This window comes from Plectropomus leopardus, chromosome 5 (genome assembly GCF_008729295.1).
Source record: "Plectropomus leopardus isolate mb chromosome 5, YSFRI_Pleo_2.0, whole genome shotgun sequence".
NCBI lineage: Eukaryota > Metazoa > Chordata > Actinopteri > Perciformes > Serranidae > Plectropomus > Plectropomus leopardus.
Genome location: NC_056467.1, coordinates 6,576,991 through 6,598,372, shown reverse-complemented (window position 1 = coordinate 6,598,372; position 21,382 = coordinate 6,576,991). Strand labels below are relative to the sequence as shown.

The 21,382-nt window shown below is 41.0% G+C and overlaps 1 protein-coding gene across 2 annotated transcripts; it reads left to right on the top strand.

The window, feature by feature from the left end:
• The first annotated feature begins 195 nt into the window (after positions 1-195).
• Positions 196-21,331, top strand: pcsk7 (proprotein convertase subtilisin/kexin type 7). 2 transcript variants are annotated; one of them, XM_042486537.1, is made up of 17 exons: positions 196-295; positions 2,877-3,181; positions 3,578-3,814; positions 4,853-4,987; positions 6,257-6,422; positions 6,543-6,633; positions 6,852-6,906; positions 7,068-7,206; positions 7,313-7,413; positions 9,891-10,058; positions 11,556-11,660; positions 11,833-11,935; positions 16,319-16,475; positions 16,698-16,792; positions 16,937-17,042; positions 18,356-18,473; positions 19,653-21,331. In XM_042486537.1, exons 2-17 carry the CDS (start codon positions 2,936-2,938, stop codon positions 19,911-19,913), a joined length of 2,283 nt encoding a protein of 760 aa, XP_042342471.1. In that variant the 5' UTR covers positions 196-295; positions 2,877-2,935; the 3' UTR covers positions 19,914-21,331. The 2 variants fall into 2 exon arrangements, with proteins under 2 accessions (XP_042342471.1, XP_042342472.1); XM_042486538.1 differs by having other exon boundaries at positions 206-283.
• The last annotated feature ends 51 nt before the right edge of the window (positions 21,332-21,382 follow it).

Sequence of the window (21,382 nt, the reverse complement as noted above, 5' to 3'; positions counted from 1 at the left end):
AAGATGTTGTGGGGAATGTTTTGTGTGCGGGTACAATTTATGTTTCATAACTGGGAACGCAACAACAGAATAAAGCTCATTTTGGGTACAAAAAATAAAATACGCTTGGGTGCGGTGCTTGTATTCTCCCTGTGGCTCTGGACCAATCAGGTGGCACGCACGACGTTTACGCATCAACAGGATGACGTAGGACGTTGAGGTTGTGAGTTGTGTGTTACGGAAATGAGATGACCAGCTTACTAATGATACACGTAAATTTCATAAGGAACAGACGAAAAACACGGTTAGTGGAAAGGTAAGCTATATCTTATGGTATATTCGCACTAACTTACCATAGTTAATGATTCGAACTGTTTTATTCCACCCAAAAACAACGATATATTAGTAGTTAGCGTAAGGAAACTAGCTAACTTACTATGACAACAATGCTCCGGATGAAACTCGAGTCCCACTCCAAGTTGTTCTGACTATATTGTGTTTTTTGCTTATTTAGTTTTTATATGTGTTCATGTACTTTGTCATAAATGTAACCTTAGAGTGTCAGAGTTGCAGTCAGTTAAAGGACTAGCTTCAGGTAGCTGCTCAACGAGCTAACTGAGCTGCTGGCTAAAAACTAAAGAATCAGCAAAATTGCGAGCTAGCTTAGCCAGGGAGCTAACAGGGTTGACTATAGCAAAGCGAAAGCAAATTAAGGCAGTTTCGACACATGTTACTTAAAAGGACGCCGAATTTAACTAGCTGAATGTCTTTAAAATCCGAACCACTGTCATCGACGGTAACGTCAACCATAGTGTCAGGGGGGTCTGTTGATAACACATGCAACGTTAACTATATGTGACATGGACCTATATGTGATAAACAGATAGGTGTTTAGCTGGACAGCTGGCAAGTGTTTTGCTCCAGAGGAGGTGGATAAGGTTGGGGTTTGAGTATGATATGTTTGGTGGTTTTTATAATCAATTCACAATGTTCAGGGTTGAAAGAAACCCAAAACTTTCAAGACATTATTTGGGTGGGCCGATGTTGGTTTTTTTTTTCAGGGCCGATATTGATTGTTAGTAGTTAATGGGAGTGCTAATTGATATTTGTAACTGATATGCATTTACATGACAAAATATTTGTCAATACTTAGAATTTAGAGCTGAACAAACTCCAGCACAAAACTTAGTTTAAATGCCTCTAGTCAAAACTGAAAAGTTCACCATCATATACAGTTCCAAGCATTTAAAAAAAATATAAAGTCAAATGAAATTTTTAATACACTTTGAATAAATTAAAATAGCTGCCTGAGGTTTTGCGACATAAAAGTTCCTCCCATGCTGACCGTTTCTTTGCACTTTTTAATTAATTAATTTGATCTGCAATCTTTAAAGTAAAATGTTGATTCAGATAACCTGCAGAATGCCAAATATTGACCCCAATTATCAGCCAGGCTGATAATCTGTTGACCCCTGTACAGTGCCATTGTTTTTTTGGCTGGTGGGTAAAATAAGTCTAGCAGCCACTTGCATATTTTACCAGCATTTGGCTGATGCTCATTTGCAGACCTGAAAATGTTACTGGGAAAAATGAAATGATTCCTTCTAGATTCATCTCTTATAGGCTTTTAATCAGAGCTGACTGAGGGTGTGGCAGTGGTGACTTCAACCAGGTGGCTCAATTGTAATCCTCTTATTTTATCCTTTTTATTTAGTGTATGCAGAGCATTAGAGTCACATCCATGTTATTATATACAGATCTGAATTTGGGGTGATAATATGTAACTGAAAGCGTATTTAAAATTACCAGCAAAGCAGGTAAATGCCTTGGGGCGTCAGGCTCACATGGTACATATTCCAAAAACTAGGTGTGTTCAGTTTCAATGCCCCCACTAATCGAGAGAAAGAAAACCTGGGGCCGGGTAGTGTTTCACAAGAGGTGTACCGGTTGTTGTCTGAGTTTCTGCACAAGTAATTCATTTTCCATGTATAATTTGTCATGTGCAGTTGGGAGTGACCGAGTTCATACTCCACCCTAACAGGTTAATCCAGCTACGCTTTAAGTTCCACATAGGCTTTCATTAGCTGCTCTGCTAATGTAGCTGTAGTAAACTTCATGTACATGCATGCATTCTCTATCTTTTCATATCAACCAAAGGCTATGCTAGTAAATTAGTAGTAAATTAACTACACATACAATACAGTCTGATTGATTTATTTTTCGAATTAAATGCCAAACTGTTGCTTTTAGCTGGCTTTGATACTTCTAATGACATCTAATTAACTTCTAAGGAGTTTTACTTTTATCTGCAAGCTATATTGGGTGCACAGAGGTGCACAGGTGTATTCACTCTAAAACTGTCATGTTTTTTCAGTTTAGAGCAAAAATGTCCATTTATTCTGTCTTGTTCCGTTATTTAATCTGGTGCTTATAGTTCTCAAATTCATCTCCCATGTTGTGTTTAGTTTAAGACCTTGACGATTCATGTGGGCCATGTGGTTGCTGAGATATTCTCTATATTTAAATAGAGACAATTCTTCAGCAGAGACCTGAAAAGACAAAGAGACATTTTCATGTTTCATTCAAACTCAGAGGCATTTGCCTATGATCTGTTACTTAATTTTCCAGCCTGACATTGTTAATAGAATAGTATTGTTCTGTAAAAGCCTCCCCACAGTAGTCCACGCAGAAACACTGATGTAACCACAGAGTGCTAATCAAATGTGCTGCGGTCACGGCTCTCTGAACTGGCGTCCAGTTAGTGCGATGCTGTGAATTTAATAAGTAGCCTCTGAATGCAGCACACAGACGATGAGCAACCAGCCACACATTCTCTTTGTCCTCACAACTAACAGGTCCTCCTTTTCTCCCCGTCCGTCTTTGTCTCATGTATCCAGGTTGCTGTACAGATGAAGAGAGTTTGCCTGGTCGACCCTGTGTGTCACCTTTCGTTGCCATGGCAATGCCCTATTTTCCTACATTCCTGCTCCTTCTTTTTCTGACCTCCTTCGCTCTTTTGCTTGTGACCCTCCTGCCCGCCGTTGCCCCATTGATTCCCTTTTCCTCCTCTCCTCCCTCACCTTGGCCGTCACTCTCATGCGGCCTAGGTCAGTCCTGGGCCGTCCGGCTCCACTCTGGCCCTCATCATGACGAAGAGTATGGTGAACAAAGCTCTGAGCACCTGGATGTGATAGCCAACAGGGTACAGTACTTCTTGACTGCTTTTAGCTTGCCCATATTAATCTTTATATAAAATGTCACTGAATTTTCTAAAGGCTCAGGGACTCATTTCTCTGTTCTGACATTTTTGAAATAAAACAAAATTCAGGTTTATTTTTACCAGTATGCTCCTGTCCTTTAGCTTTTTTATTTTTTTTAAATTGAATTTACTGTATGTTTAAGTTTTGTGCTTCATGTTTTATGTTTCCCATTTATATGCTGTTTTCTGCAACAACCTCAATCCTTCACAGGAAACAGGAGTTTTATCTAATCTGTTTTAAAGTTGCCTAAATCAGGGAAAAAAAAACAAGAGTTGGCCACTTTTAGAAGTATTGTCCCAGTTAAATTTGTGCTCATCATCAGTATTCTCTCATCCCAGGTAGCAGAGCAGGCTGGGTTGAAGAACCAGGGCCAGATCGGACAGCTAGAAGGCCACTACTTGCTGTGTTCTGAAAAACCTGGATCTGCGGCTGGTATTTGGAGCAAGAGCATCCGGCCTGGGGACGTCCTGGCAGCCCACCCTCATGTCCTGTGGTACTCCCAGGACAGAGTGCTGAGCCGCTCTAAAAGATCGATGGCCTTCAATGATCCCAACTACCCTAAGCAATGGCACCTGGTGAGAGGCCAGACGGAGTAGATTTTCGATCTTTTCCTCATTTCTCCTCCTATTTCTCCCCCTCAACTCTCTTGCATTTTCATTCACTGATTCAGACCCTGTTGTAACACCTCAATCAGAATGTAAAGCACTAGGCTGTATGTGCAAGGGTGGTTTGTCTAGTTGCACCTGCTTTTTTAATTTCTATACACACAGCATCCTGTATGCATTAAGGGCTGGGTCAGGTATGGTGATAAATCATTTTCTTTTCAGCAGGTCACCTAACTCCTCTTGTACCCATTAATCTGTTGTTTTAAATACACAGCCAACCATTTTCCCCCACACATAATGTTGTACAGTGTTACTCAAGTGAATTATAAGCCTGCACTTAATTAGATATGATTACATTTACATGTGAGACTAATGCAGCTGCTGCCAAAACTGTGCTTGTGTAACTGAAAGAAATGATTCATTGCCCCATAATAAATCTGTAATAAGATCCTAATTAAATTACATGATTAGAATCGGTGGTCACATTTTCTTCATGCAATAGTTCACTACAAATAAAGGGAGAATTATAGAGAATAATATTGGTTAGTTTTGCTGGTTTAGCAAAGGCATGAGTGTGGTTGTTTTCTAGCAGCCTGGATCTGGTTGTGCATGATTTTTAGGGTTAGGGTCAGTTTTAAAGAGGCTGTAGCTTATGGTGCATGAGCAAAGTTAACTTGAATAACTATTAACAACCATGTAAACATCTTAAAAACAAGATATTAAAATGATGCAGGTTAGGCTTAAGTGGTAGAGAAATAAAACTATGTACGTAAGACAACCAGGTGCATTTCAAGGTGATAAAATTTTCCATGAGGCTGCTATGGTGTCTTTACAGCACCACAAAAGTAGAGGCAGGAGAAGTACACCGCTGCACTTTTAGACACACTCACTTCAGCTTTCTTTCACAGTGTGATTTTGTTTTGCTTCCTTGACTTGCATTTTAAATCCTGTACTTATTTTCCTTTTCCCTTTTACTCCATCCTCTCCTTACTCTTCTTGTTCTTGCAGCACAATTCTCGCAGTAAGGGTATGGACATCAACGTAACAGGAGTGTGGGAGCGCAACATCACTGGTCAGGGGGTCACAGTGGTGGTGGTAGATGACGGGGTGGAGCACACCCACAAGGACATCCAGCCCAACTATGTGAGTCAGAATTAACTTTTTCATTCTACGATCAACTGATTGTAAATTTTCCATGTTACCAAAAGAAATACTTCCCAATCCCAATTTACCATTTGTATAACAGATACTCACCCTGTGTTACATTGAATTTGTGAAGAAAACTCTTCTCAGCTGCATCCAGGGTGAACAAAAAATCCTAAAATGTAGAGAATTCTTGATGAATTGGTGTAAAAACTGGACCCAGTTTAACAACAGCAAATCTGTATCAAAATATCTATTTAAAAACTCGTGCAGTATAATCGAAGTCTCTTTTAACCAGTCGTATGCTCACTACTTGCTAAACAGACAGCCCTTTATGAGAGGACTGAAAGTGAAACTTATCTTTGCTTTCATCACAGCCAAATCACAAGGGCAAAAAACATTTTACGATTTTTACTCGCTTTACACGAGAGCTGCTGGTCTATCACTGCCTCGATCAGAAGTTTGTTTACTGAACTGTGCATCTTTGGGAAGTCCAAAATAATCCTTTAAAACACCAAAGTCACACAATAACACAAGCCAATTAACTGATAGCGGTGGCAGTAGCCCAGCAGCTCCCGTGTTCAGCGAGATAAAATTACAGTTTATGTTAGTGCAGTCTGTGCTGTTCAGTTCCTTGTTAGAAAGGATACGACTGGATAAATCAGACAGGGATGATACTGCATGATTTGTTTACAGGTTTCTCAATGGATGTTTTGATATAGTTTTGCTGTTGTTATATGTGGCTGCCTAGAACATTAATTCATCAAGCATTTTCTCCACTTCTGAAGGCGTGTGAGAAAAACAACTTCAACAAAACACAGGATGAGTAAGGATGAAGTATTTACTTATGAACACTATGTCCTGCTGTCATGTGTCCTGCTGTCATATTTAGATAACGCATTTGGATGTTTCCCAGCAAGTCTGTGCTCACCATTGTTGCATATCTGATAGTCAAGGTGAAGTACCTCCAGTGCATGCCTTTACATAAAGGAGAGCTTTGCACTGAAGACATGTCACTCACAGCAAAGGCTGTGTTTGACACTGTATAAACAGTTTATGACAGCAACAACCAAGAAGAACTTGGTGAGAGCAATAAAGTTTTCAGCACTGAAACTAATCCTATTCAAGGTATGAGCACAGTGAAGATGTTTCTCATAGCAAAAGCAGTTTTTCCTCATTCTGTTTCTATTGCATTTGGTCTTAATAAAATCAAAACATTACCTATAGTGTACATTTATTTTCCAACAATATTTTTTTTAACCCTCTCAGAGTCCAGAAGGTAGTTACGACCTGAACTCCAATGACCCTGACCCCATGCCTCACCCAGACGTCCACAGCGACAACCACCACGGGACACGATGTGCTGGAGAGATCGCAGCTGTTCCCAACAACAGCTTCTGTGCGGTGGGTGTGGCCTACGGCAGCAAGGTGGCAGGTGCGGACAATTTGGAGTTTTAAACTGGGATGTCCCAGTGTGAAGAACCACTGAGACTGTTGGTAAATGTGTGTAAGGTGTGTGTAGTGAAGCATCTGTGGCTTATTGTTTACTGTGCAGGCATCAGAGTCCTGGACGGCCCACTGACAGACAGCCTGGAGGCCATAGCCTTCAACAAGCACTACCAGGTCAATGACATCTACAGCTGCAGGTAACAAACACGTCTCTTTGTTGGCTTTTTTAAACACATTATCATGGACTGATGTCTGCATGTGTCTCCTTTTCCCACAAACCATTTACAATCTTTGTTTACTTTTTTGCAATTTGTTGTCTGTATTTGCTGTGTGATTTATGTAACATATCGAGGTGTACTCGTACAGTTTTGCTTGGATTCTGATTGAGTCTGATTGAGAGTCTTGTCTCCTCTAGTTGGGGTCCAGATGATGACGGACACACTGTGGATGGACCCCACCCCCTGGGAAAGGTGAGAGAAAGACAGTTTGTTTGGAGCAGTCGTTTTTAACCATCAGGGGGCAGTACACTGCAACAGATCAGTTACAGAGGTGAAGCATGTAGAGAAACAGCGTACAAAAAGTGGAATCTTCCCTCTGGTTTTTCACAGTAAGGTTTGTTTTTCCTCCACAGGCGGCGCTTCAGCACGGAGTGATCGCAGGCAGACAAGGATTTGGCAGCATCTTTGTGGTTGCCAGCGGGAACGGAGGTCAGTATGATGACAACTGCAACTACGACGGCTATGCCAACTCCATCTACACCATCACAATCGGTAAGACACGGGCTCTCAGGCCGGGGAGTGTTCACTTGTGTTTCAGGTGTGAACACATTTTTATTGAGCTATAAATAATCATAATGCGTGTGTGTGTCTGTTGTAGGAGCGGTTGATGAGAAAGGAAGGATGCCCTTCTACGCTGAAGAGTGCGCATCAATGCTGGCTGTCACTTTCAGCAGTGGGGGGAGCAAGCTGAGGAGCATTGTAGGTCTTACCAGAGCACTTACACACACACACACGAAAAGCACAAAGGATGACTTGCAATTACTAGCTATTCTAAGGTGAAAAAAGACTTCAGTAGATGATGTTGTTAATTTAAATATTCTTAAATTGGTCCAGTCTTTGTCTTTACTTTAGAATATGTACAAAAGGGACACGCTTCACATTTTAAGGACAGACAATATAATTGCTGAACTCGAGGTTTCGCTGAATTGGACAGAAGCCAGTGGCTTCTGAAATGTTTAAAAGCTTGTGAAAGAGCAGCTCAACATCAGGAGGAGCAGAGACTATTTTCATCTGAAACAATGACGAAGGATGACAGGAGTAAGGGCCCATACTGACCTCTATTTGCCATTGTTTGCGAGCATCACCATGGCAACACAGTTTGGTCTCGGGATGTCATCGCCTGGGGGAGAAGAGCTTGGCCAGGACTGACTGTTTCTGGAAAAGGCTCATCCACCACTGACCACAGTATAGTCACAGGCCAAATGCTTACCACACACTGCCTATTAGTGTAATATTCTGAGGGAGGCATTTAGAGTCGACCATGAGCAGCTGCCCTAACAGATGCATTTCATCACAGTGTTCTGTAAAGCATGGAAAAGTCACATAATGAGAATTTCCATGATCGGTTATTGGAAAATCAGCTGATGGTAGCTTGTGCATCTTATTTTTCAAATGTTCCTGTCAAAGTTGTTCACTGATTGAGTGACGTTATGCTAGTGATTGATTTGTCAGCAATTTTTCTTTCTTTTTTTTTTTTTTGCTTCCATGCAGGCAACAGACATGGCTGGAGGCAATATGTTTTTTGAGTTGGCCATTCATTCATTCCATTCTCATGGAATCATCATCTCATCAAAGTATCTCAAGAATGCCTTGAGGGAATTTCTTTAAATTGACTAGATTTTGGTGGTCGAAGGTTAAGTTTAATATGACCTTACTTTCGTCTTATTCTAGTGGAACCGATATCTCTCAAACACCTTAAGGGAATTTCTTCAAATTTGGCACAAGTGTTTACTTTGACTGAAGAATGAACATATTTGAATTTGGTGGTCACAGGTCAAAAGTTAAAGTGACCTTGGGGCACCTGGTGGCTTAGTTGGTAGAGCAGGCACCCCATGCACGGAGGTTGTATCCTCACCGCAGCAGCTGCTGGTTTGAGTCCAGCCTCGGCCCTTTTGCTGCATGTCATCCCCTCTCTCTCTCCCTCTTTCACGGTACTTCTGTCCTATCAAATAAAGGCAATAAAAGCCCCAAAAAAATCTTTAAAAAAAGAAAAAAGGCAAAGTGACCTAAAGAAATATGTTTTTGGCTATAACGCAAGCATCCGTCTAATCTAAGATCAAGTGATGACAATTTATGTTCAAAAGGTCAAAGGTCAACTTCACTGTGACATCAATATGTCCTGCAAAAACACTTTTCTGGCCATTACTCAAAGTCATAACTCAGGAACAGAAAGGGAGACGTTTTCGTTTTGCTTCAAACTGTCCTGATTGTGTAGACCTTCTGTGCTCTCGGGGGTAAGATGTGTGTGAAGCATCCATGTTTTCACAGACTTGGATGTAAACTGTTAGTGCCCCTTGACTGGTGCGCCAGGGCATTCAACTAAAGGCGGTAATTCTAGTTGATTATGTAAGCCCTAATGATGCGTGTGCACTCTCACCACATAGACAGCTGCACTGGACAAACATGCACCATCCTACATAGTAGCTGGAAACCTTCCACGTGGCTTGAACAGCTGTTGGAAAGTGCCCACATGTTCGCATGTATGCTGGGGAATTCCTCAGGCCTCATCGCTGTGGTCCATCTTTCAGACAGGATGTCACTGATGTGTTTATCAGCGGGTGGCGTACATAGAAGACATTTAAGACATGTTTGCGCTAGTGTGCCTTGTAATGGGCAGATATGTACCTGACAAACCTTTGGTTCTATTTTGCTCTTAAAGTTAATCTTCTCTATAAATCCCTCAACTCCTACCTCTGTTTTGGTCAGCCACTATCTGTTAGGGTTTTAAAATCCTTTACATTTCCATTCTCTGTGTATATACATTTTACAGTGCTTCATTTCAACGTGTACACTGTGTTCTTTTTCTCCTCACATCCTCTCATCTCTTTAAAAGCTGGACCTCCCCAGGGCTTTAAATCCCTGTCATACAGCCCTCATTTATTCCATTAACTGTACACAAACAGTGCTGCACTCTGTCCTCCTGCAGTAAATATGTCATTTGTCAGGGTGGCTCTGGCGCCTGATGAAGTGTTCTTCTCTTGTTGTTAGTTTAGACGGAAAGACCTTAATGCTCAAGGGTAGTTTGTGTTGGATAAATCCTGTGATCGCTCCGTATTCACTCATCTGTTAATGTATACTTGCATATGTGAGTACCAGAGCTTTTACCACCCTGGCACTGTTTGTACTGTGCACAAATCTCCATGGTTGTATCTTCACTCATCCATCTGTAACCGCAGGTGACGTCAGACTGGTCCATGCAAGAGGGCACCGGGTGTACAGAGGGCCACACTGGCACCTCTGCTGCAGCCCCACTGGCTGCAGGAATGGTGGCCCTCATGCTGCAGGTCCGTCCCTGTCTCAGCTGGAGGGATGTCCAGCACATCATCACCTTTACTGCCACCAAGGTAGGCCTGCTGAAATGTTTTTCACATTTTTTTTAACAGTGTTGTAGGAAAATACTGTTAAAGGTTCACAATGGAGCAGGTTCATCTTTCCCAGCAAATTGCACTGTGTTTGTCCTTGAGGTCTAACAGCCCTGTTAAAAAGCATATTTTACCTTGTAAAATATTTTCAAAGAAAATTTTTTTCAACATTTTCAATACTTTAAACCCTGCATTGTTTACATTCACGCCTTGTAAGAGTTATGCATCATTGCCACCAACTGTCGATCAGCAGAATAGCACAGAAACTTGCAGCAGGACTGTTTATTACTTCACATGAATGCACGCATATCTCATATCTTCAAACTGGGAAAGACTTTGCACCGTTACAGCACTTGTGGTCATAAACTCGACAGGGTACCTCCAATCTGGCATGAATTTAAAAATCTTTATTGTGGGTATACAGTTTATAGAGAGAAGCAGTAAATCCACACAGTAATTATTATTTTTTATCAGTTGATGAGGCAGTACATTTATTGACTGTTTCAGCTCTACTAATACGGCAGCTGTGACTCAGGATGTAGAACACGTTGTCCACTACTCATCCCTCGAATTGCTCCCTATTGCTATGCGTCTGTGAACATTTAAGCTGAGTACCATGTGGCACCTTGTACGGTAGCCTCAGCCAACAGTGTGTGAATGTGTAGTGCAAAAGCACTTTGAGAAGTCGGAAGATTAGAAAGGCGCAATACAAGTGTATATATATCATCAGTGTGTAACCATGGTGTGTTATTGTTCTATATCATCCTGTTCTTCATTTGTACCTTTTCTACGCAGAAGTAATAGATACAAGTAGTAGGTGATACAATGACAACAAACTAGACTGAGAAATACATTAACATACAGTAATTGTGTCAGGTGACAGCCAGCATTGAGCTCAGATAATTTGGACCAAAATCTAATCAAACTGTAAAGTTAGGCAGAGTTAATCGATTATAAATCCAAATCATGTTAGCGCATTGCCTATTTCTTGTCTAAAATCTTTTCAGAAACATGTTTTAGCTTACTGTTAAACTGTAATTCTGGATAATTTATTACCAGCCAGCTGCCATTGTGTAAAAACGGACAAGATCACTTTACATCACCCACCAGTGGAGGCGTTCTTTGGTCTGGCATTGAGCAGTTTATTCTGATAGTTTTAGGTTTTCTACCTCTTGAACAAAAGTTAGTGCCACAGTCTTTGTTTCTGTTTTCTCTGATCATGTAGCACCAAGTTCAAAAGTATTTGCATCTCCCTGCTGCATAGATGGCCCAGTTTTATGTGAGGACTGTTTATATCAGTGAAATACTAAAAGACTTTAAAAGATAGCTGACTTGACTCTGTCCAAAAAAATGTGCCTACCAGCACCTCTAAAGCTCACTAATATTGACAATACTATATGTCTCATAGCTATATTGCTGTATGAAAATGAAAAAAGTACCTCTGCCTGTGTTTGCTTATCTCATTGTTTGTTCTTATAGTGCGACAACAGTGCAGACTGGAGGGTGAATGGAGCTGGTTTCCACCACAGCCACCAGCACGGCTTTGGTGTGCTCAATGCATGGAGACTCGTCAATGCCGCGAAGGTACATGCATACATGCAACGGAGAAGAACTGCAAACACTAGCTATTTTCATTGTACTTTTTAATTCTTTTTCTTTTTTTATTCTTTTAGTCAAGTAAATTAAAAATATGATTTTATAATTCCCACCACAAGGTGACCCTGGACACCTAATTTCTATCTCCTCTCTTTCTCAGGTATGGGAGTCAGTGCCGTTTCTCGTGTCCTATCAGAGCTCAGTAATAAAAGAGGAAGTGTCCATCGCAGCTTATCCCAACGAGCTTATCCGCACCTGGCAAGGTAACTCTTGTCTGCTCCTCTTTCACTCTCTCAGCTCTGTATTGGACAGCTGCTTGTTGAGTTTATACACTGTACTATGTAGCTGACTCCCTCCCTCCCTCCCTGCCTGCTCCTCAGTCAGTCTGCCTCTCCATATTAGGTAATGTTCTCTTGTTTGTGAGTTCCTGCGTCCACATTGAAATACTGAGTGAGATTTTTCCAGATTGGCTCAATTTCCTTATTTTTTCTCCAGTCTGTCTGTGCATTTTACAACTCCTCTCAGTAGATTTGGTTTCTTTTCACTGTGTGTATGTGCAATCAGGCTCTTTCTCCCACACACACACTTTTTCACACATGCTCCCGGAGACCTCATTCTGGCACAAAATTTTCCTTCTCCTTCGTCTCTTTTTCTCTCCTCACTCGATCTTTACCTTCCCTCTTTTATGGCCTCGTTGTGGTTAGGAGCACAGCTAGAGACAAGCGTGTGTGTGTGTGTGTGTGTGTGTGTGTGTGTGTGTGTGTGTGTGTGTAGTCTCATGTAGCAGAAGTTGCTGACAGTTATAGAGCAGACTTATAAAGTGTGTCTGTGCTTAATTTCAAAAAGAAATGTTATCAAATCAAACTTCAAAAATGCACATTTGGCCATTTAAACCTCAAACCATCATTCTTGGTCGAATCCCTGACAGGCTTTTTGTCCCTGACAGAGTTCATATCTGCCTGTTGCGCCACTCAACATTGTTTGTTGTTGCAGTTTCTATGTGTTTTGGCTGCCTTATCGGCTAATGTATTCCCATGTGAACACAGTTGCTACGTAAGTGTGTTTGTGTGTTTATGTACATTAATGCAGTGACTGGCTTTGTCCTATAATAAAAGCAGTCACGTCCCCATGGTGCTGTCAGTCCACCTCACCTGGGAGTGGGTTCAGTTGTTTTATGAAAATATGCAGCAGTTGCACTATTTATTTATTCGTTTGTGTGTGTGTGTGTGTGTGTGTGTGTGTGTGTGTGTGTGTGTGCTTTAAGTGAAGGAAAGAGAAAAATTGTGACTAAAAAGAAAGGTTGGTGACATGTTTAGCACTCAGCTGGAATTTGTCCTGATAAAGTGAAAATACACAAGAGAGGACAAAATGTACAGCTGCACCAAGCACTTAACCTCTCCATTTACTGAATCAAAGCATGCTCGTAGTTTATGATCACATTTAGAATTTATTGGACTAACCCAAACTTGGAAATTTGCCCCCACCCTGGAAAGAAATAGTTGGATAGATAGATAGATAGACAGACAGACAGACAGACAGACAGTTTCCCTTTGTATAATTTAGTGTCCCCTCTCTAAATTCAGAGTCTTTTCTAAAGTTCCTCTGCTCCATTTGTGCCCAGAATACACTCTGCACTCCAAAAGTGTGGTGCATGAAAAACCGAATGGTATATATATTTCAACAGCGTTCCTAATGAACTGTCCAGCTCCAAAAAATGTAACATTTATTACTGGCAGCCGATCATGGTGGCTGCCCTCAAATAAATGAATGTGTGGAAAAAAATGCACTAAACATTATATACCCGTCCCCTGGCCACAATAAATTGAGAAAGATATAATGCGCAGTGCTCCTTTGTTCATGGGATTATTTATTTCTTATGTAGTGGAGGATTTTGCTCATTAATTTGAGCAGTGGAGAGCTTAAGTAAAACAATGTCATGAAAATTTGTTGAGCATTTTCTGCCAAAAAAGTTCACAAGGCTGCAGTGATATTTACAAAGTATTTACTTTAAAAAGTGTTTTGGTGGCTGTGAGACCTCCAGACACAGACCGTCTTTGGATTTTATTTAATTCAAACGGACTAACAGTAGTAAAGTCTGTTGGTGTAGTATGCTCTAGCCGGTCAACTCTGACAAAACTTTGAATACTCTGTCCCAGAAGGACACTACCATATGTGTTTATTGCTTTTGGCACGTGTTACAATTTGGACTGTATACGTGTCTCATACAGATCTCATGCAGGGTTTAGAAAACTTTGTGACAGATCTTAAAATGGAGAACCTGGTCGTTTGGGCTCTTAGTGAAGCAGACAGTACTTTCATCTCTGCCCAGAAAACAGTTTGGACTTTATTACTGATAGAAAACCTCTAGAGGGGAAAGTTAATCCAGTGGTTATTGTCTTTCTTTGAAAACTCTTGATAAAAGTGCAGCTGAAAATGCAAGACTGTGCCACAATTTATGTCAAATCCATTTAAGGGTTTTTTTATGAATCACTGTTAGAAATGCATCTCCCCATGTTTTTCTTTTTACTTTTCTACCTCTATTTCTGTCCTTTATTTCCTTTTTCCCTGCAATTATATTTTTTCAGTCCCTGCCCTTTTTTAAATTTCTTCTGCCTCTCCACGCTCAGCATCCACATTCCCGCTGTGCTCGCCGTCTCAGTGCCTCTCCTCCACTTGACCGTCTTACCCCCTCCCTATTTCACCACATGTGTCCCCAGGCTCTCTGTCTTTCCTTCCACACCTCTGTTTACACTTCTCGCTCCCTCGTCCCTTTGCGTCCCTCCCTGCCCCGAGGATGTGTGCTGCCCTACATGGTCAGAGAGCACCACGGCTCATTAGTAGTCAGAGCCCAGGAAATACCAGGAAATTACCACACACTTGTAGTGGGGGGGCGGGTGGTGGTCAGAGGGTCTAACTGATATTTCAGGGAGAGAAAGAAACTTCCAGAATATGATGGAAGACCAAATTTATAGAGATTTTTTTTATTACAATTTTTCCCAGCGTTCAACTCTCAGGCTCGCCCTAATGTATTTCTCAGCTTGTTTTCTCTCCATCAAATTATGTGCAGAAAAGCCAAATATCATAATCATTTCGAATGTAAACTGCATTTAACCCTTTGAAACCATCACTGACATCAGTTTTCTTGTGCTGAATTCAGACGCCTTTCACAAGCATTTAAACCTCTGAGAGGTGAGCAAATTGGTTTGATTTCTTAAAAAAAAATTTTTGGGGAAAAGGCATCAGTATTTAAGCACGAAATGTTCAACAAAATGCAAGAAATTTGTAAAAGGTGAAAAATGAGGGAGAGAAAATTATTTGAATGGTTTAACTAGGGAAAATATAAATTTACAGTTATTGTTATTATACATTCAAAATTATTTTACAGAAAAAAATACAAAAAAACCCATTATTTTCATAATTGTTTGTTTCTTTATTTTTCTTTTATTTTACTTTACCTTTTCCAAGGTCATTTTTTTTATTTCTGCAACTGTTTAGGTAATTTCTTTGTAACCTTTTTACTAATTTCTTGCTCTTTTTTTCTTTTTTTGTGTTATTTTTGCTCATTGCCAATTTTCTCAGGTCTCAAAGGGTTTAACGGTATCCTGCAGGTCTTGAAAAGTGTCTAAAAGCATTTGCAAGCACTGTTACTGCTGCTCAGGCTGTGACGGTTTGGATTTTATTTTTACGGTGGTAAAAAAAGCAGCACGTTACCACTGTTTGGCTGTTAACTGGCTAAGCCCCCTCCCGTCACAGCCTCCAAAACATCATGGTGTTCATTAAGTGTTTTATTGAACTTTACAGTACCCCCGTCAGCACTTGGGGCCTCAAACACAGAGCATTATGCTTGTGAACGTCATGAGTGTGTATGAGAGTATATAATTATCTGGTTTATTAGTTAAGTGTAACTTCAGTGCAGACTTGATTCTCTGCTCGCACTGATGAATATAGTGACTGGGCAGCTGACTTATTGGAACATCCAAACGTGGGTTCGCGTTGTTATTTCACTTTAAGAAATTGTGATGCTAATTAAAACTTAAGTAATATCTGCTGTCTTACACACAGCTCTCACAGTTAATTCCCAAGGCTATTACAAATGCAGTTTTCAGGGAACTTATGCTGCTATATTTCAGTAATAGCAAAAATGTAATGAATTTAACTTAACTAATCACCTTTTTCTTGGTTAATCCATCCAGACATCTTGTTTTATTCTTTCAGGTAGTGAAATAAAAGTCATGTAATTCAAGGCCACATTGTCCCATCACATTCTGTGTGCTTTTGAAAAACTTTAACGTCTTAACTGTAATTCTGCAGAAACCCTGTTACATAATTCAGAGTAGTTGCATATCAAGCTTTCACGTATGATTGATCGTGTACATTTTCAGTTGGCATAATGAAGAGTTTTCATGCACACTGTCAAAAACTTGTGGACAGGTGTACAGGAGGACATTGTCCATAGATTAAGAAAAAAGAGAATTCCCGCACACTGTGCTAATACTTGCAATAAACTTTATCAAAAACTTAACCTTTATTATTTATGCATTAATGAAGGATCTTTTTTTCACATAGGGGCACATAACTGAGCTTATCAATGCAAAAAGTGGTCAAAGACACACTCACACACTAAGCTGCTCCATCCTTTCCCTCAGTTTCTGCTGCGGACCTGAAACAGTCTGGGATGGAGACACTGGAGCATGTGGCTGTTACCGTGACAATAACTCATCCATGCCGTGGCAACCTGGAGGTTATGTTGGTGTGCCCCAGTGGAATGACATCAGTTATCGGGGCACGCCGCGCCATTGACAGGTACAAACCCAGCACTGCTTTCTTTTTGAGACTTGTATGAAATGTGTTCAAGAGCAAAGTGAAATCAGTGTCTTCATTTAATGAGAAGAGGAGAATTAGGTTATTATAGATACAAATAAGCAATAATCACATATATGAGCACCTCAGATGAGATCTGGTCATATGAAAATAATATTTCAGACTGCAGCCTAATAAAGCAGTCTCTTTGTGTTTTACGCACAGAGACCCTGCAGGCTACCAGGACTGGACTTTCTCCACTGTGCGCTGCTGGGGGGAAAGAGCTGAGGGCCAGTACACCCTCAAGATATCAGACCACAGTAAGACTCAGTCACACACTGACACAAAGGACAGATATTGTGAAGTGTTGTTTCAGGAGTGGGAAACACGAGCACCGGTCTGTTGTATGGTAGCAGTGAACCTCATGTACAGTATCTCACCTGCCCTTCTCTCTGCCCCTGTAGAGGAGTCGTCACTTGAGCAGTGTGCCGCTGTGGGAGTGCTGAAGCAGTGGCAGTTGACCCTGTATGGATCCTCTATGACCTTCAGCGAGGTCAAGGACAGACAGAGGTAAGACCTTGCAGACCTTTCATGCAGCCCTCTGGATAGCACTAAAATCATCCCCAATATTGAATGCTTGGTGTCTTTCTTGGTATTAACTTATCGCTAAGCCCCACCATCGAATGCTCCAAGCCAATCACATTTCATGCAGGTACACAATGCACTTGGACATCCCTCTTGTAGACCTCCATAAAACACCATCAGAAATTTAGATTTTTCTGCAGTTTTATTTAAATATATGCAGTTACAACTTCAAAAATGCTCAAACAATGTGCATGGGGTAAATGCAACGCTGATACGAGATATACTGAGAATAGAGTGTGTTTTATAACGTTCCTTAAACCTCACATAAACAGAGAAAAGTGTCTCCTCTTGAATTAAGCTGTGCGGCAGACCACACAGTCAGCTCAGCGTAAAGAAGATAAACAAGGATGTCTACATTTGTTCTAAGGTGAGGCAACATAGTGTCGAAGTGACAAGTATATATGACCTCACACATTACGTCAGCAACATCTTGTATAACGTCACCTTGCAGCAGACTTTGCCAGGTAACATCAGTTTAAGTTAGTTAATAGCTCTTAATATTATTTCAAATTTGAGCTTTGTAATAATAGCTCATCATGTCATCTGTTCAACAGTCAGACATCAGAGTTAACTGTAGCAAAAGGTTGTAGTTAAAGCCCACCTGACTGAAAACCATTAACGTCATCTTGGCTGTTGGCTAACACCAGCACCATGGCTGAGTGAGGACTCTTTTGATGGCTTCTGTGTGAAATAAGGAGCTTCTGTCCCTGTTCTGTTCTGTGTAGCATCTTTGGCGATGTCTTTGACACTGACAGCCGCCAATTTAGGCAGTGCGCCGATTGTTTGTCTGAGTGAGCTAAGGGGGCGGGGTTTTGTTATACGTCAATTGTGTTGTTTTTAATCCCATTTCATTTATTAGTTACAACTATTTAGTCATGTGACAGCCCCTCTGCTGTTTGCTGTTTCCAGAGCCGGGTCAGTGACAAATGATAGGATCTCGGACGAGACCCGTTTGTCACAGCCCGGCTCTCAGACTGTCAAAAGCTGCCCGGATCTCTCAGACTGGGTAAAGAGACGGGAGACTCACAGGTATACTTACGTTTAAAGCAATTTATTTGTCACAAAAAATAACTGAATAAATACAAGTAAATAATGTAGATGGTAGATGGTGTAGGGAGTGGATGAGAGATTATCAAGTTTTGTCGAGTATTTGAGATGATCAAATACTTTGTCACCGACTGGCTCAGAGTTTTGACCGACATGAAAGCTATTGAAATTTTCTTCTCGTGCATCAACAGGCTGGTGGAGGAGGCCATGAGCGGGAAGTATCTGGACAGCAGCTTCTCTCTGCCCTGCCCCCCAGGCCTGGACATTCCTCCAGAGATCATCAGCCCCTTCACTTCCAACAACCTCAAGGTAAACTGTGAAGGACCCAAAATCAACATCCCACCATTTCTGTCTGTGTCTCTATTACCTTTCTGTCATGTTACATATTGCATATTCCAAACAGCACTGCTCACCCCTATAGGAAGGCAGCATTAAAGGAATAAATCTATTTCTTGGCAATTCAGTAATTTTCCTAAACAGGCCGAAGAAGGATTTGTTTAATGTTGCTATATGCAGTATTGAGTTATGTTAAACGGAGCTCTTAGCCTGTTTAAGCTCAATTTCAGGATACTTTTGACTTGTTTGCCTACCACTATTACTTAATTTAAATAATGTTTTTACAAGAGCAGAAACATTCCTGACCAAATTTGAAACAGCTGTTTCTGAAATATAAATGATCTTTATATATTTTACTTTTTATCTGTTAAAGGCACATACCCGTTCTGACTTAGTTTAGCTCTTCAGGCAACACTTCAACTGAGGCTGCATTTAATCTATGCCTGTTTCACGAGGACTGGCAGTTCTAAAGCACATATATTTATGTGTATCCATATAACCAAAACCTCTTATTTGAGCCTTTCAATTAAGTGCTATTATTGGATGTGTGCAAAAGCAGGAGGGACATCAGCAAACAGGTATCTCTGACTGTCTGTTACTATTTGTGGTGAAACATTTTCCCATTTATTTAAGAAATGGGTCTTTAGAGTTGACATTGGTTCTTCTAATGAAATTGCTCTTTTAATTGTAAAGTGTACTGAATTAATAAAAATGCTGATTTAACTTATATCATTTTTTTCCAACAAAGTAGGCCCATCATATATGCAGGCTTTTTAAAATGTGTATATATATATATATATATATATATATATATATATATATATTATATATATATATATACACCAGCAGAGCTAATGTCATGCTTCTGAATGCATGCAGGGTCAGAAAGTATTTGTTTAAGTCTAGTTATAGAGGAAAATCCCCAAAATTATTTCCTCAGCTAAACCAGGAGTACTAACACTTAAGTTCTACATGCTTCAACTTGGTCATGAGAGTTACTTTCACCTCCTCTGGTTTTTCCCACTTTGTAGCCATTCTTGATTTTTGTCCTTCACCTCCTCCACACATGCATCCATCTGTGATTTTTGGAGCCCATTGGCCCTGCTGTTGTGATTCACCTCCTCTGTCTCTCTCCTTTGTCCTTGCCTCCAGTTCCTGCTGTTGCTGGGCTGCTTTGCTCTTTTCTGGTCCCTCTACTTCACACTGGAGGTCACTCTGGCCCACCTGGACTTCAGGGGCTTTCTCTGCCTGCGCAGAAGACGTGGAGGTCACCGGGCCAGGAAAGGGCACCGAGGGAGGGGAGTGGAGGAGGCAGAGGAGGAAGAGGAGCAGGATTCAGGGGTGGAGTTGCATGCAGTGTTGGACTCCGAGGCCAAAGCGCCGCTTTTAGATGGAGAGCAGCTGACAACATAGCACTGAGCCAGGTGATGGGTCAAAACCTTTTCACTCTCTGCTCATGAGACATCTCAGGCTTTCCTCCTCAATCTCCAGTCAACCTGAAGCCAAGTTCACACTACACAGCTTTCATTAGTCAGATCACTGTACTGTTCACACTACACAGCTGCTGTCTTGTAATCGGGAGTCTTGAAGTTGTGGTCTTTCACCAGGGACGAATACCCGATGAGTGTGTGTGATGCGCAGCCAGACCTACAACCTCGCGTCTTTGAACAGCTCGCACAGAGCACCAATGTGTGAGCACAGAGCCGACGCAGATTTGCTCCTGATCTGGGGCTTTTGTCTGTCAAGGACTGGAAAACCAGGGTTGAAGTCGTGTGGTATGATCTAGGCGTTATCTTTGGTGGTGGGGGTCACAGTGTAGTCTGCAGATGGACTTGACTGAAGAGTGGATTTTTTTGTCAATGTCTGCATTCCCCGAACATGTGGCCTTTCTAAATCTATGTTTGTGCCGTGACAGTACATGTGGAAAATGTGGATGTGTGTGCGTGTGTTCTTGTACACCTGTCCTTCTCTCAAATCCTCCTCCTCGTAAGGAAAGACAAAATGAGAAACATCCTTTAAAGTGAGGGAATTTTGTCAGTCCGGGGGTTGCGTTTCCCATCAGTATTAGGTTTGGGTAAGAGTCAGGGTGAGCCGTGAACAGGAGAGGGACCTAATATGGTTTAATGTCACAGTATAACTGCATGTTTGCATGCACGAAAGTGTGTAAACAGGCTTGTCTGTGTGTAAATGTGAAAGAAGTACTGAGCTTACAGATTGATGCGATCGGTTCATGGGCACCTGCGGGGTCATTAAACCAAGGTAACGATAAAAATGTGATGTGCACTACTGGATGGTAGGAATCTACTGCGTGTGAGAGTGTGTGTGTGATCTTCTGCTCCCCTGAGTGTGTGTGTGTGTGTGTGTGTGTGTGTGTGTGTGTGTGTGTGTGTGTGTGTGTGTGTGTGTGTGTGTTGTGACATGAGCGGGTGTGTAATATGCAAGGTCTTCCATGAAAATGTATCCTCGATTGTGAGGTTCCAAGAGAATACTGATGTATTTTTCAAAATAAGATTTATTTTCTGAGGTGATGTATTTGATTTTTAAGTCATTATCTGCGGGCTATCAACCAACTACTGATAAAAACTTGAAGTGGGATTTTCAAGCGTGGGATTTGTATATGTATTTTTTTACTGAAGTGTAATATATACACAATGTGTGCCTGCTGTACAGATATATACCGACCGTGTTAAATGATTTATACAAAGTGTTTTTAAGAATGTATTAAAGAATTTTTTTAATGGAAAGGAGTGTTTGGAGTGAAGTCGGAAACTGTGTTTTGCTGTGCAAGCCACAGGTGATCAGAATGATATTAAAAGATTGTTGATGGAAAATCCTGTAGATTATTTTCTTTACGTTTTTTAGCACACTTTGAGAACCTAAGA

Coding starts and splice junctions, on each gene's coding strand:
- pcsk7 (XM_042486537.1), top strand. CDS start 2,936: ATGGCAATGCCCTATTTTCCTACATTCCTGCTCCTTCTTTTTCTGACC. Junction 11,936..16,318: donor GCTTATCCGCACCTGGCAAG/GTAACTCTTGTC, acceptor CCTTTCCCTCAG/TTTCTGCTGCGGACCTGAAA. Junction 16,476..16,697: donor GCACGCCGCGCCATTGACAG/GTACAAACCCAG, acceptor TTTTACGCACAG/AGACCCTGCAGGCTACCAGG.